Here is a 15,440-nt window from a genome sequence, read left to right as displayed (position 1 = left end):
ATCTGGCCACTAAAAATGATAGCCTTTTGGGAAATTTGGTGGCGCGACATCAACTTTTAGTGGGACCTGGGTGACCGCTAATGTTGAGCCCTGACTTATTGATTTTTATTTGCAGTCTTCAGTGGTATGATATCAATTCCCATTACATTTATACTAGAAGTATTCTGGAATCTGAATGTCAAATTCTAAACATGTTTCTCTCTGAAGTCGATGTTCACAATGTGCATGCTTATTTATTATAGTGCACTCTCGTTATAATGAAATGCTCGGGACAGGCAGTTTTCTTTCGTTATAACGAAATTTTGTTATAACCGAACAAATACAATATATAACGAAAACAAGGAAGCCACGCATATATCATATTCTGTTTGTTGAATACTTGTCATACACTGGAAAGCTATGTGAACAATAAAACATTATAGTTATTCAATTTCAGATTATTGTATTACAATAATGCAAGTTCCCCTCGGAAACTGTGCGTGACACACCAAGCGAACACACAGTGATGTGACGTGTTCGCCCATGCAGAGACGCTATAAATGCTTGTTCCGCTACGTATTTTCGAAAGCGATCCTCATTTCGCTATAACGGAGCACATTTCTTTTGTTTTTCTTTGTCAGTGGCGCTCGGAAAAGACTTTGTTATAACGAAAATTTCGCTATAACCGTGTTCGTTATAAGCAAATTTTGTACCATAGACTTTAGTGGCGATAATTTTGGGAACTGAAGTTTCACTTCGTTATAACGAAATTTCGTTATAACCGTGTTCGTTGTAACGGGAGTGCACTGTACTTCAAGAGGAAGAGGGATGGCATGTAAAACTAAACTATAGAGACCTATCAGTTTCAACACTGTAATACATGCCTTGTCACTTTCAGCTATTGTCTCCTATTCCTCTCAAGAGCTCTGTATATCTGGACATGGTCCTTACAACAAAAATAGATTGTGCCATATCAGCCCTTGATATTTGAACAAACAAATTTTGTATTGTGCTGTAGATGACAAGAGTGAACAGGAGAATGCATTTGATTTCCAAGCCTTTTCCATATGAGAACTAGAAATTCTCCAGGTCTGCCACACTTTAAGCTGTGAAATGAACATGTCCATCAAGGTGCTGCATGTTGACTTCATCACTGCTGACTGACTGGTGAGTTGAGCTCTTTCAGGGCTCTGTGAATTTCAGATACTGGAACCTGGTCAGCTGCTGCAGAAGCCTACACACGAAGAAAATCATTTAGCAAAATAATGAATTATCAGTAGTTTTCATGTACACAATGTCCTGCAATGTAAGAACCATCTTTCAAACAACTCAATGTATCTTTTTTTTTTTTTTAACGCTTTAATACATTAATCACACACAGTTTCTATACAGTACCAGTAGTCTCTGCAAAGTCTGAGGTACGGTGCACTCTTGTTACAGTGTACTTGTATGTATAATAAAGTCTTTGGGACCGGTGGTTTTCTTTGGGTATATCAAAGTTTCATTACAGCCAAACAGTAAAGTACATAAATGTATCAACAGATGATAATCTTTTGGCCTGAATTTTTACTTCATTCTGACAAGCATTTTGTTATAAACCTGTTCGTTGTAACAGGAGTGCAATGTACTGCTTAATTGGATACTCCGCCTATTTGACATACAAGCTGAACAAACACTTCTGATGTGTGTTGTATTTGCAGCATTTGTAATCGGTAGCCAATTTGGTTAAACAGGTACAAGTTTTCCAAACAAATATCATCTGTTCCTATAATTTTCTGCAGAAAGTCTTTAAAGTGGATGTACATGTAAAGGGTATAAATTCTGAAGAAACTGAGGTGCTGAGAGAAAAAGAGTGTTTAGATTTACATTTTAACAAGTCACTTGTGCAGTTATCAATCAACTGGTCATATCACTACAGGTAGACGCATTCATACAAACCCTTGTGCCGGTACTACACACACACAGTGACACACAATCATCACCATATGTGTCTAGCCAGCTCTTGAGAAAAATTAATAAGCTAATTCCACTTTCAGGCTCCCATTGCGTGGGTTACCACCTTGTAGTGGTCAGTGGGCTTGCACATCTCAGTGACCCAGAGAGCTATGCCACCATGAGTGTTTGCTCGTAGTAGAGGCACCCAAGCTGGATTGGTCAAAGGGTAGAGACCAGACGAAAAGCAATCCACTGGTCCTCCAGGTTGGGGGTTGGGCATAGGACTAACAATTCTATCCCAGAAACTAGATATATCGCTACGGCTACTGATTTGCCTCCGCCATAATGCATGGTTCTCCTAAAAGGTCTATAGTACAATGTCTTGACAATGTGTGATGACAGTTTCACACAATTGGCAAAATATTAAAATGACAGGTTTGACACAAATGTGCTGAATGTTCACTTTCCTAGAACTAGGTTCAATTGGATGAATGATTAAAATGTCAGAGTGCAGGTATTTGGGGAACTGATGATTTTTACTTGACTTTTGACCCTTTTATAAGTTTATGCATTGAGTAATTTTCAAGGTATTGAGAAAAAGTATAATTTCAGTATCAAATGGGAAAATAGCATTATCTAAACCTGGCCTTTGACCTTTGACCTCACAGTTCCAAAGAGAATCACTGTTAGGTTGAACATGCATAAATATGTAAGTTTCATGATGATACCTTGAGTTACTTTCGAGATATGGAGGAAAAAAGTGCAATTTAGCACTTTCACTTGACCTTTTACCTTTTGACCTTTGACCTTTTGGCAAGAAACTTCCCCAAAAATATATATTGGGTAATACATGCCATACATCAAGTTTAAAAAAAAACAAACCTTCAGGCATATTGCATTTTAACCCTAACTAGGCCGGGCTATTTAGGTAGTTGATAGAGCCGGGGGGGCCTCCCAGGCCCCCCCTCCAGATCTCGGCCCTCGACCGCGCGATCGCGACGAAAATTGGCACACACATTGCCTATGATGTAATCTAAAATACCATGAAGTTAATTTTTCAATAAATCATCATTTATGCTAAATTATGCTAATTTATGCATGATGATGCATAAAATCAGACTATTTGGTATAAATCACACACAAAAAAGCTCAAAACAGGCACACTTTTTGTGTAAATATTCTTTTTAGTGTCCTTAGCAAATGTAATAAAAAAAATTGTGATATCAGAAAAAATTCTTAAGTATTTTATTGTTTTTTGAATTTCTTATGTATTTCCTTGTTTTTTCGACTTTATGTTTTTCATTGTTTTTTCGATGAAATTTGTCTGCGACATCGCTCCGAACAAGAAAATATGTTATTCATTGATTTTAATCAATAAAACACCAAAATAATCATGCTTTTATGAAATTTGCCAGTAAGCACAGTTTGCATTGAAATTGTACACGAATTAACGTTTTTGAGCAATTTTTGGTCTGACATGTATGTACATATTCATGCGTAACTTCGGAACCGCACGCCCGGGCGTCGCAAATTTGGTGTCAAAAGATGCGGGAGACTCGAAAGAAAAAAGTCATGAAACGTCGCGGCGATAGCTTTTTGCGATTGCGATACATCGCGCGGAACGTCGAGGGGGGGGGGGCCTCGGAGGCCCCCCCCCCCCGGCCTAGTTGGGGTTAAGGAAAGTAGTGATATTTTGAGGACTTGACCTTGACCTTTGACCCCCCTGACCTTTGACCCATGACCCCCAACTTCCCTAGATAATCACTGCCCATCGGTACAAGCATATATACTAAGTTCCATGAAGATACCTTGAACCATTTGCGAGATATGGAGAAAAACATGAAATTTCAATTTTTTTTCACAAAATAACCAGTGACCTTTGACCTTTGACCCTGTGACCCTAAAATCCACACAAAGTATTATCCCCCAAAATATACCCTCATACCAAGTTTGATGTAAAACCACCACACGGTTCTTGAGATACCGACAAAAACAAAACGGGACGGACGGACGTACGGACATACGGACGGACGACCCGAAAACGTAATGCCTCCAGCCACTTCGTTGCGGAGGCATAAAAAAAAAATTTCATGTTACGGACACAGCGACAAGAAAAAACACTCGATCTGATGTGGGCAGTGCCCCTGAGTTCTAGTCAGGGACTGGTATGATTGACAGTAGTAAAAGCCGTGAGGGAGCTACTGGCATGACCAAGAAAGCACTAAACACAGCCACAGTGAAGATCAAGGTATGACCTACACATCCTTGGAATCAGCTAAAGCAGATGAACAGTAGAGGGTAAAATACTAGTATCAGACCACAGATAGTCCTGGGCTTCTCTCCAGAGGATGGCCAGCAACAGAGATGGGTGGAGAGCCTTTGTCGCTGTCCTACAGGCCAGGGGGGATAAAGGGTTGATGTGACCTGGCTGTTTGGAGAAAAATAGTACCTCCACACAAGTGGCACACTACTGACTGCATTTCTTGTGATTTAAAATGTCATGTTGATGTGACTTGGAAGGACATTTTACATTTGTGAATGACCATTCTGCCCTCATGCAAATAGGGCTTTGGTATGGATTACCAATTATCGTTTGCAGTATGGCATCAACAGGGTACATACAATGTACATTATTCAAACAGAATAATTTCAAGATCTTTTCTTCAGAAAGCATTACGAGAAAAATTGGGGTTTCTGCAAAGGTTGTTGCATGACTTTAGATGAGCTGTGGCTGTTGTGTGACATACCATGCTGTGTATTTGATACAGATAGATGTATAATTTAATAGTGTGTGGTAACAACTGCTCTGCCCAACACCAAGTGGAGGGTACTGTACCACGCAAACATGACATCCTGAGTTTCTATCTATCCTGCCTGAACACAAGATTCTTGTGGACTCTTGCCTTTAACAAGATGAGAGTTTACCTGGCTGAATGCTTCAAGATGATCCTTGATCTTGGCCTGGGTTCTTACAAGGTTCATCTTGTGACTTCTGATGTTCAGGAGAAGTTGCTGTCCTTCCTCCTCTGTTTGGCGCAAAATTCGTTTGAGTCTCTCCTTTTCTTTCAGCTTGGCATTCATTCTCTGGCTGAGGCAGTCTTTCTCCGGCTCCCCCGATGGCCGCCTGCACACAAATGAAAAAGTTTGATTAATGACCTGGTGTAAAATTATTGAGGAAAATAACAATAGTTAAAGAAGCCTTATGCCAAGTTCCATTGCACATGGTATTAAAAAATAATATGGTCTTATTTCCAAAGTGGCCTCTTCAGTTCTGGAACTGCTCTACCAGAGTGCTTTGCAATTATCATTACCCTAGTATTGCCAGGTAACCATTTTTACCCCCCCCCCCCCCCTCCCGACAATTACCCTGTAAATATAAATACTTGGTTAGTGATAAGGTCAGAGTATAGATTAGTGTTAGGGTTAGGTTTAGGGTTAGGATTAAGTTCAGGATTAGGATTAGGGTTAGTGTCAGGGGAAGTGTCTGGGGTAATTGTCCAGGGGGAATTGCCCTAGAACCCATTTATACCCATGGGTCAAAACATCATGTCCTAGGGAAAATCCACAGGACGGGATTAAAACTAGAGTCTTATCCAGTACACTACTGCTCCTTGCAGCAGTAAGTCACAGCCATATCATTCGGACATGATACCCATGACAAGTTCAGTGAAACTGTATAAATATATTTTTTTCTTTAATTAACCCATTTTTTACAGGAACCTGGTATATGCAGTATTATTTGCCTTTTTTCTAATGTATAGTGTGCACTTGTTTCACAATAAACTCGTATGAGAATGTACATAGCAATCAAGGCTGAGCTCAGTAGATTTCAGCTTTAACTCACCCCATACAGGTGTCTCTTTTGTGTACAACAAGAGTTTGTGAGCACATCAGCGCACGCTCTATTCATACCTCTTGCCCGATTCATATTTTCATTGTTCAATGGCACATGTTACGTTGACTGTGGAAAGGGGATACATGCACCGCTTGACTGCTTTCACACAGGTGGATTACCAACCTGTCCGTTCTCTGTCGACTTGCAAAAAGAATCTCATTTGGGGGTATTGAAAGCTCTCTTCGAATTGCCAGAAGAATGGGTTAAGATTTAGTTTTCGACAATGAAATTTGTGTGCAAATCTTGTGAGGCAATAAAATAGTTAAATCAAAACAATGAACTGCATCTAATTAGGTATTTTGAGATTAAGACCATATTAGTTTAATATTTTAGCATGTTGTTACTTTTGGGAGTATTAATTAACCTGCAAGATTTGCAAAAACAAAGCCATTTGGAATACATATGTTGTACTAAAGTACAAAGTTCAATATCAAATGACTTCAAACATTCTAGCAGGTTGGTATGCATTTGGAGCTATTAACTGAGCAGTGAAATTCTGGAATCCTTCTTTCCCTAATATACAGTGTACCAAATATTTCAAACAATCTGATTTAAGAATTCCTGTACCACTGTGTTCATTTGTGCAAAGTGTGACAATGAATAGTAAAATCATCTTTCATTACCCCAAATAAAATATCAAACTAGAAGGAAATCTTTAACCTTGTGACTGCTGGGAAGCAAAACATAAATTCTTGACTTGTATTGGTTCAGAGGCAATCATTTTTAAAGGTACTAGCCCACATTTGTAAACCTGCAGCAATTGGTCTGATAGTTAGCATGGAGTTTGGGTATGATTGCAGTAACACCTGTGCAAAATTTCGTTCCAATGAGTCCATTACTTTCATAAAAATAAATGAAAATGCACCGTATGCATGCGTATAACGCTCGCTAGCTCCGGTCCACGTACGTACTACTTGCATGCGATACATGTGTAAGTTACATGTACGTACTAGTAGCTAGCCCCGGAAACCGCGCCGCAAGGCGCGGTCCTGGCGGCTACCTCGCAGCTGAGCGGGAGCAAAAATCACTGCCACATTCACGGCGACTTCACAAATAAAGCACGGCTAAATTTCTATCATAAACACAGTGACAATTAATACATTACCTTTTCGACTTGGTTTTTCTCACCCATTTATCTAGAAACTGCAAAATTTTCTACATTTTTTTAGGAGTAATAAGCGGCCTGCCCTAGTGCAACAGTGGAGAGACTTGCTGCTATATCCATTAGTACGCATTACGCATGCTCTCAATGCACTGCACTGCATGCATGCTGTGCGCCTGTGCAAGTGATTGTGAGTTTCAGTGAGCATCGGTGAGCTGAAGATATTCGCGTTATAAGACAACATTTTCTGCATCATAAGCAATGAAATGCATCAAACAGTCGCCGAAATTAATCATTTAGGTTTAATCGACCCATGTAAGTATTCCTAGTAGTTTTTGTTGAAAAATTAAGGAAATATAGCGCGGAAACGGCACCCGTTTTGTACAACTCCTTGATCTGAATGCGAAAATGGCACAGCCCCAACGCTGCACGTTGGGGCTGGTCGCAGTTAGTACGTAGCTAGCCCGCGCTCGTAATTCGATTTTGGGTCGGGTTGACCCGGTTTGAAAATTGATTTTAAAACGATGATTTTCTCTCTTTTATCGAATGGTATAGACAAAGAGCAACAGGTGAGGTATGTTACTGTTATAACTTGTACTTGAAGTCATATTGGACCTGTTTTATGCAGTTTTGATTTTCGTGGGTTTGCAAATGTGGGCTAGTACCTTTAAATGTAGTGTTACTTACCAGGCATCATGAGCTGTATCATCAGTAGCAACCTCAGCTAGTCTATCCAGCTCATTGAAGAGAGGGACAAGATTCTCTTCTTTGATCACAAGCTCCAATTCAGTCTATCAAGGGTACCCATACAGAAATCTTAGGTTATAAATACAGAAATCCATACAACTTCACATCTTAGAATCTAGGTCACTAAAAAATAGTTTCGGTTGACATATGCAGCAATTATCATATACACAATTCTTATACTGTAAGTCTGTAGGTCAGCTGAAGTTACCTATTTTATTAACCTACAATTGTATATTCATTCTTATAGTGCAGTCATCTTGAAGTATGTTCTTTGGCACAAAACACAAACATGATTTTTTTTTTTCAACAAATCAGTGTATGAGCTAGTGAGAAGTCTGACTGCTGACCACAGAAATTATATCACATAATTTTGCACATGTACAAAGGTCTATGCAGATCAATGCATTGCAGAATTAAATTTATAGAACCTATACAACTGGAGGAGCTTCTGGCAGTTTCGCCATTCAGTCACTTTTGTGCACATGCCAAAATATGACATACACTATACAAGATGTCAACACACATTTCGTTTCTGTGAAAAGGATTTTCCCCATTGATGTACATTGTACCTTGATGGATGTCTCAAGCTCTTTCTTGAATTGCTGATAGACCCTCTTTAGGACTTCAGGTTTTCTGTCCAGCATATGGTTACCATACTGCTTGCTGAAGATGCTGAATCTAAAAAAAAAAATGAATATCAAAGTGAAATTAAGACATGATTGTACACAGCTGACAGACAAGTACTGGAGTAGTAGAACTTCTTGACAGTGTAAAGCTTGGGTCTGTTCACTCCCATGAGTCCCCTAGAACAGAGCAGCATTAGTAACTATTTGATTAATGACATCATTAATGACATCCTCAAGGTAACTACTTGGAGTACATAATTCACACTGTTCCTGTAACCAGTTTTACAGTCAATTTCTTTGCATGGACTGAGAACACGTTGTACAAATTAACAAGAGACCCGCGGGTCACGCGCTCACCTGAGTATCGCAATTTCCCTTTCCATGCATTCTTGCACACTCTTACCTGAGAACAGTGGAAACTTAGGTCTGCATATGGACCCCCCCCCCCCCCAACTCCAGGGCGGGGGGGGGGGGGGGGGGGGGGGGGGGGGAACAGCCCTGGATCTACAATGAACAAACTTGGAACTAAAGTCATCAATGTACAAACTCATGGTATTAACTATGCTTTATCATTTCTGGTTCTAGAGTAGAAGATTTTAAATATTCCTTAATGTGGGGGGGGGGGGGGGAGATGGGAGGTGGGCCCCTAGGGGCCCCCAAGAGGGACATGGTGCCCATTTGAAGGAATTGAGATTCTATCCCCCTAGGGATGCTACCTGATAAGTTTGGTCAAAATTCATCATGAGGTTTTCAAGAAGTAGATGAACATGTACAATTCAGGCCCCATTACAACTGTAGTGTAGGACTTCTCTCCATCCCCTCTCCTGGGTCCCAAGGGGGGGGGGGGGGGTACCCCTGATTCCGCCAATCCCATGAATAAACTTGAAACTACAGTCATCAATGTACTAACTCATAGTGTTATCTAAGCCCTATCACTTCTGGTTCTAGAAGATTTTTAAAGATTCCTTAATTTTAGGGGTTTGGGTCCCCCTGGGGGCCCTCCAGGTGGGCCATGGTGCCCATTTGAACAAATTGAGATCCTATCCCCCTAGGGATGCTACCTACCAAGTTTGGTGAAAATCAGACATGGGGATATCAAAGTGAAGATGAAAATGTACAATTTAGGCCCCATTAGGGCCCCTCCCCATCTCCTTCCCCTGGGTCCCAAGGGGGGCACCCCTGATTCCCTCATAAACAAACTTGAAACTACAGTCATCAATGTACTAACTCATAGTATTAACTAAGCTCTATCACTTCTGGTTCTAGAGAAGAAGATTTTTAAAGATTCCTTAATTTTAGGGTGTTTGGGCCCCCCTGGGGCCCCCCAGGTGGGCCATGGTGCCCATTTGAACAAATTGAGATCCTATCCCCCTAGGGATGCTACCTGCCAAGTTTGGTGAAAATCGGTCGTGGGGTTCTCAAGAAGAAGATGAAAATGTAAAAAGTTTACGCACGACGGACGCCGGACGACGGACGCCGGACGAAGAGCGATCACAATAGCTCACTTGAGCCTTCGGCTCAGGTGAGCTAAAAAGGATAAATATTCATACAATATGGTAAATTATACTTGCAAAACATTTTTGCATTGATATGCAAAACCAATGAGGGATAATCACAGCAGCACAAAATATTCATATTCTATCATGAAATGCAAATAGTTGTGTAAGGGTTATACACCAGTTGTATACTGTAAGTGTAAACCTGGGTGGGATTTGTAAAAAAAAAAAATCAGTATAGTACTGTATACGCTATATATTTCACGTGGGTTTTATTTTCGCGAATTTCGCGAGTCGGGAGCTATTCGCGAAATTAACAACACGCGAAAATATTACCTTCCAAAATGAATCCCTTGCCTTGATGATACGAACATTTCAGTACTAGTATACCATGTCACGGCTTACCGAACAGACCATACTGGCTAAGCTTGTTTACGCACGTCCACGTCTCATACTTACGAATACTGTAGAGAGCCAATCCATTACCGCAAGGGGACCACTCATCAGAAATCTAGCGCGATGGACTTAACCACTTCAAAAATGTTGAATTCTAACTTACTAGTTCGCAGAGTTTGGTAAGTTTTTTTCATGCAGTGTATAACTAGTATCATTCTTATTTGCTAGTAAGTTGAAAATTCACACTTTCTTTGCCACTTCATATTTTCTCTGGTCCCCCAATCGCAAATTTAACCACACGCGAAAATTATAGCGTATACAGTATTTAGTAGTCCAAACAGACTTCTGTACAGTGACAGTCAACAGGGCTGTAGGCCAGCACACTAACCCTGGGGTGCTGCAACCACACGTTAGGGTTGATTTAGACAGAAAAATCTGTCTGTCCAGAGGAGTCTTTTATAATTTTTTGACTTGATCGTTTTTCTTCTCCGTATTCTGTGAAGCCAGACGCAGTCTCTGCGGAACATATCCCCGATGACAAGTAGATCAATCTTTCGGTTAAGGGTCGATGGTGTGGTTAGCAGCACACCAACATACACAACACATTATCATACACATGCACACACATCCCTATATTGCTCCCCCCCCCCCCACACACACACACATACTTGTCCACAGCATATTTTAGTTTAGTTATACGCTGGGTATGTCTGTATGATACAACCTATATCAACGAAAGCCAATAACTAATTTGTAGTTTATGATGGAAAGAAAGTTTAAACCAAAAATCTCACAACTTACTTGTTTAGCGGTGGTGGCCTGCGACCGACATCCATCGACCTTCGGAGCCTATTGATGGTTACCGGGAATTGGTGGTCACGTGACCTCGCCTACTGGGGCGTGAGTCACGTGACAAGATGAGGTGGTCGTAGGTCCTGGGCAGGTGGTGGCGTCCCTGGTCCTTGTTCAGGTCACTTTTAGTTCTCCTTATGTTGATGGCCTCCTTGACTCCTCGCTTGTACCAATTATCCTCTCTGTCCAGTACTTTCACTCCATCCCAATCAATGTCATGGAATGAAGCGTGCCCGCCGACCGGTGATGAAGGTCGGGCATGTTCGTCCAGACGAGTTTTGAGGGGTCGGGCACTCTCCCCTACATATGTTGATGAACATTCTCTACATGGTACCTGGTATATGACACCACATTTGTCAAGTTTGTTAGCTTTGTCCTTGGGTGCTACCAGGAGTGATCTTAGTGTATTTTGTGGCTTCACATATGTGCTTATGCCATGAGATCTAAATAGTCTCTGAAGAGACTCAGTGACACCCGCTACATAGGGAATGCCGACATTGCCTTTGGATGGAACGATGTTACGTCTGGGAATCCTGTTGTCGTCGCGAGACTTGTTCCTGGCTACTGTGTTCCAAGTCCACTCCTGGTACCCACACACAGCAAGTGATTTGCGGATTTTGTTGATTTCCTGTTGTCGGTCTTCCTCCTTGGACACAATGGTGTGTGCTCGGTCATTTAATGTCCTAATTACCCCTAATTTGTGTTGGAGGGGGTGATGAGAAGTGAAGTTCAGGTATTGTTCTGTGTGGGTGGGCTTGCGATAGACCGAAAAGCTCAAGCGGCCTTCCTGACTCCGTGAAATGAGTACATCCAACACCGGAATTTGTCCATTTTCTTCCCGTTCCATGGTTAACTTGATGGAAGAATGCTGGGAGTTGATGTGGTCGGTGAACTGGTCAATTTGATCTTTCTTTATGACAACAATTGTATCGTCCACATAACGACCCCAAAATTTTTGGGGGACAGGATACGATTTGAGTGCCTTCGATTCAAAGTCTTCCATGAATAGATTGGCAGTGATGGGAGACACCGGAGAGCCCATGGCTGCACCCTCCAGTTGCTGGTAAAATTCACCATCGTATTGGAAGTATGTGGTGGTGAGACAGTATTCCAATAAGTTCATAATTTGCTCGACCGATAACTCCGTGCGATCCATCAGCGAGGTATCATTGCGCAAACGTTCCTTTATAATGGACAGTGATTCCTTCACCGGAGTACAAGTGAACAGGGCTGTTACGTCATAACTCACCATGACCTCATCTTGGTCGAGCACGAGATCAGAAAGCTTGTTCACTAAGTCCTTACTGTTTTGAAGATGGTAGTCTGACTGTCCAACCAGCGGCGAGATAATATCCGCGACAAATCTGGCAATATCGTATGAGATGGAACCCCTACATGCAACAATAGGGCGGAGGGGGCAAGTCGGTTTATGCACTTTGGGAAGACCATAGAACTTGGGAACCTCCTCACAAGTAGGATCTAATTGTCTGTATTTGATGTCAGTTATAGCACCACTCTGTTTCACACTTTGCAAGATCTTAATCAGTTTTGTTTTGTACTTCGAGGTAGGATTAGACTTCATTTTCTTGTAAGTTTTCTCATCACTAAGCAACTCAGAGGCCTTGTCTTTGTAGTCAGTAGTGTTGAGGACTACAACAGCTCTACCCTTGTCAGCAGGGACAATCATGATGTCATTATTGTCTTTCAAAGTTTTAATGGCTATTCTTTCCTGTTTAGTGATGTTACTCTTGGGTAACTGGGCCTTACGTAAGAGATCAGTGGTTTTAGATCGTATTTCACTTGCCTGATCAGAATCCAGTCCAACACACTTCGCGGCAGACTCGATGGAAGTAATAAGCTCATCGGTAGGCAAACTCGACGGCGTGACAGCATAATTAAGTCCTCTTTGTAATAAACTGAGTTCCTGTTGGCTCAGTTGGTGATCAGATTTGTTGATCACCCATCTTTCCTTAACTGCGTCAATTTCCTCCGAAGAAATACCATGATGCTCATTGTCAGTATTTTCCTTGTGTTTACTTTGTTTGTGCACGAGATCGGAAAACTTCCGGGTTTGCCTCTGTTTGCAAACGGCGGCCTCTGCACGCGAGGCATTGTGGGTAAAATGGCAGATCTCATCATACCTGTCGCTGGGTAACCGAGCAAACAACCATTCGTCTATGTCCGTTTTCTGGATGTTAAATTCACTAATCCTGTAATTTATTTGACGTATCCTCTCCGATAACAGACTCCTTTCCGCCTGTATTACGATCTGGTTAGCTCTGTGTCCGTGAACTGATGATTTGAGTTTGATGCTACGCGGTGTAATGTCCCGATGTAGACAATGTAGAGAAAAGTGCAAGTGACTTCTGAACCGGGCGATCTTTCGCTCAATCTTCTCCAATTCCCTGAATTTCTTTAAGCAATCACTGCCGAAATCGTTATCGAGACGTCTGTGTAAGTTTAACCGTTGTGGTGAGTTCATGATGGAAAGAAAGTTTAAACCAAAAATCTCACAACTTACTTGTTTAGCGGTGGTGGCCTGCGACCGACATCCATCGACCTTCGGAGCCTATTGATGGTTACCGGGAATTGGTGGTCACGTGACCTCGCCTACTGGGGCGTGAGTCACGTGACAAGATAATTTGTAGTTTGTACGTACATTTGTGGGTGACGCTTTGAAATGATTTCTACATTAGCGATTCAATATGATTATAGATCTAGTGGGTGCTGTTCAATAAATTTCTGTAATTCTACATTTGTGGGCGATTTGTGCAATTGGGGCAAAAGACATTCTTCCCCGAGTGCCAGACACAATCATGCAAAATGTGGAATTGGATGCTCGGCCCCAAGAGGCCTTCAACTGTCTTTAGTTCAGTTTAAGCAACTGGTGCAGGATATTCAACTCCGCTAGATGGGAATGGGGTGTTTTTTAGGTGCATGAGGAAATGTACCGTACCCATCTAATCTAGTTATTTTAACCTGCACTGTAATTTGTAATTTGTTGTGTATACTATAGCACTACCTCATGCGTGTGTCTTTACCATCCAGCCACACCTGTGTGGTTGTAACCACGGCCTGAGTCGCTGGATACAGCCACACTCGTGTACATATAAATTATAATATATTCAGAGATATCTTTGTTTGGGTTGGGGAACACACAGCGCCGTGCTGTTTATAGCCACATAAACACCCAATTGTTAACTACACGCAGCCGCTGTCGTGCCGGTCAGGCTACCCAATTGTACTTATGACCACCTCGCTCGCAAAGCGATGAAAATAACCTCATTTATTCATAATTCTAGACAATGTTATTTTAATATTTTCTTGCAAGTACACTATTTTCTTTTTCACTCCACTCTGGTTAGTCTTATCATATTTGTTTGATATGATGGATTGAAGATCAAGAGCAAAGTTACATTGGGATCTATTCCAATCTAACATTGATAGCCTAACATTAACAATAACATTCGTACTCGTAGTATATTTGAAATTTATATTGGGATTACGTGTTTTAAGTACCCGCACGCATCTTTTACGTGCTTGTCTATGGCCATGGGAGCATCACGGCCGCGTTTTACGTGCTTTGTCTATGGCAGCGCGGGTGGCGAGTTGCGGGCCCCTTCCTCAGCGTGCAACTTTTTTTTGCATCATTCGCGTTTAGAGGACAATAGCTGCAAATTTCCGGTATCGAACAGTGAATTTTGTGGTTCCATTGGAATCTTCAGCATTTTTCCAATTTCATTTAATTTCAGTAACGAAATGTGATTCAAATATGCATAGACATTAACTGTCTATAGCGAGGTGCGGGTCACCCTAACCGCAGCAGCGACCCCATACGGACAAATACGTAATATGTTACAGCGCCCCGCGACGGGGTTAGGGTCACCCAAGGTTTTACTCGTGAACTTACTTGGCAGAATCCATGCACTTCTTTATGGTCTTTCTCAGGGCATCCCTGAGGTGTATCATACGCTTTCCATCCTTATCATTGCTCGTGTTTTCGTTCACTTCAGTTTGAGGTAATTGGGAGTCTGGATCTTCTCCATCGTCAGTTCTCTTTTCGTGCCGAATCTCTTCAGTCTTAGCCGCCATTTGTAACTCCCGCGCGTATCCCTCAGTGCCGAAGAGTATAGAGCTTCTATGCTCTTTGGTTAGTGCTACTTCCGAATTCCGCACACACACCATGCATGATGGCTATGCGCCATTCTGTATGGAAGCAGGAGCCCGTCAAAAACACGGATATACGTCGCGTAGTAATTCGAATTGCTACGCGACGTAAATAATTACGTCGCGTCGTTATTCGAATTACTACGCGTCGTAATTCGAATTACTACGCGACGTAATTATTTACGTCGCGTAGTAATTCGAATTGCTACGCGACGTATATCCATGTTTTTGACGGGCTCCTGCTT

At 41.7% G+C, this 15,440-nt stretch overlaps 1 protein-coding gene across 1 annotated transcript; it reads right to left on the bottom strand.

Annotated features, from left to right (window-relative positions):
• Nucleotides 1-473: 473 nt before the first annotated feature.
• LOC139736046 (polyamine-modulated factor 1-like) lies at nucleotides 474-15,120 on the bottom strand. Its single transcript, XM_071646793.1, has 5 exons — nucleotides 14,939-15,120; nucleotides 8,228-8,336; nucleotides 7,599-7,702; nucleotides 4,840-5,038; nucleotides 474-1,213 (listed from the first exon to the last, which is right to left on the bottom strand). The coding sequence occupies exons 1-5, from the start codon at nucleotides 15,118-15,120 to the stop codon at nucleotides 1,130-1,132; spliced, it is 678 nt and encodes a 225-aa protein (XP_071502894.1). The 3' UTR covers nucleotides 474-1,129.
• Between the last annotated feature and the right edge of the window lie 320 nt (nucleotides 15,121-15,440).

Source organism: Diadema antillarum, unplaced genomic scaffold (assembly GCF_040938485.1).
Source record: "Diadema antillarum isolate AM-2024a unplaced genomic scaffold, OU_Dant_1.0 seq00000620_RagTag, whole genome shotgun sequence".
Classification (NCBI taxonomy): Eukaryota; Metazoa; Echinodermata; class Echinoidea; order Diadematoida; family Diadematidae; genus Diadema; species Diadema antillarum.
This window is presented reverse-complemented; position numbering and strand designations above follow the sequence as displayed.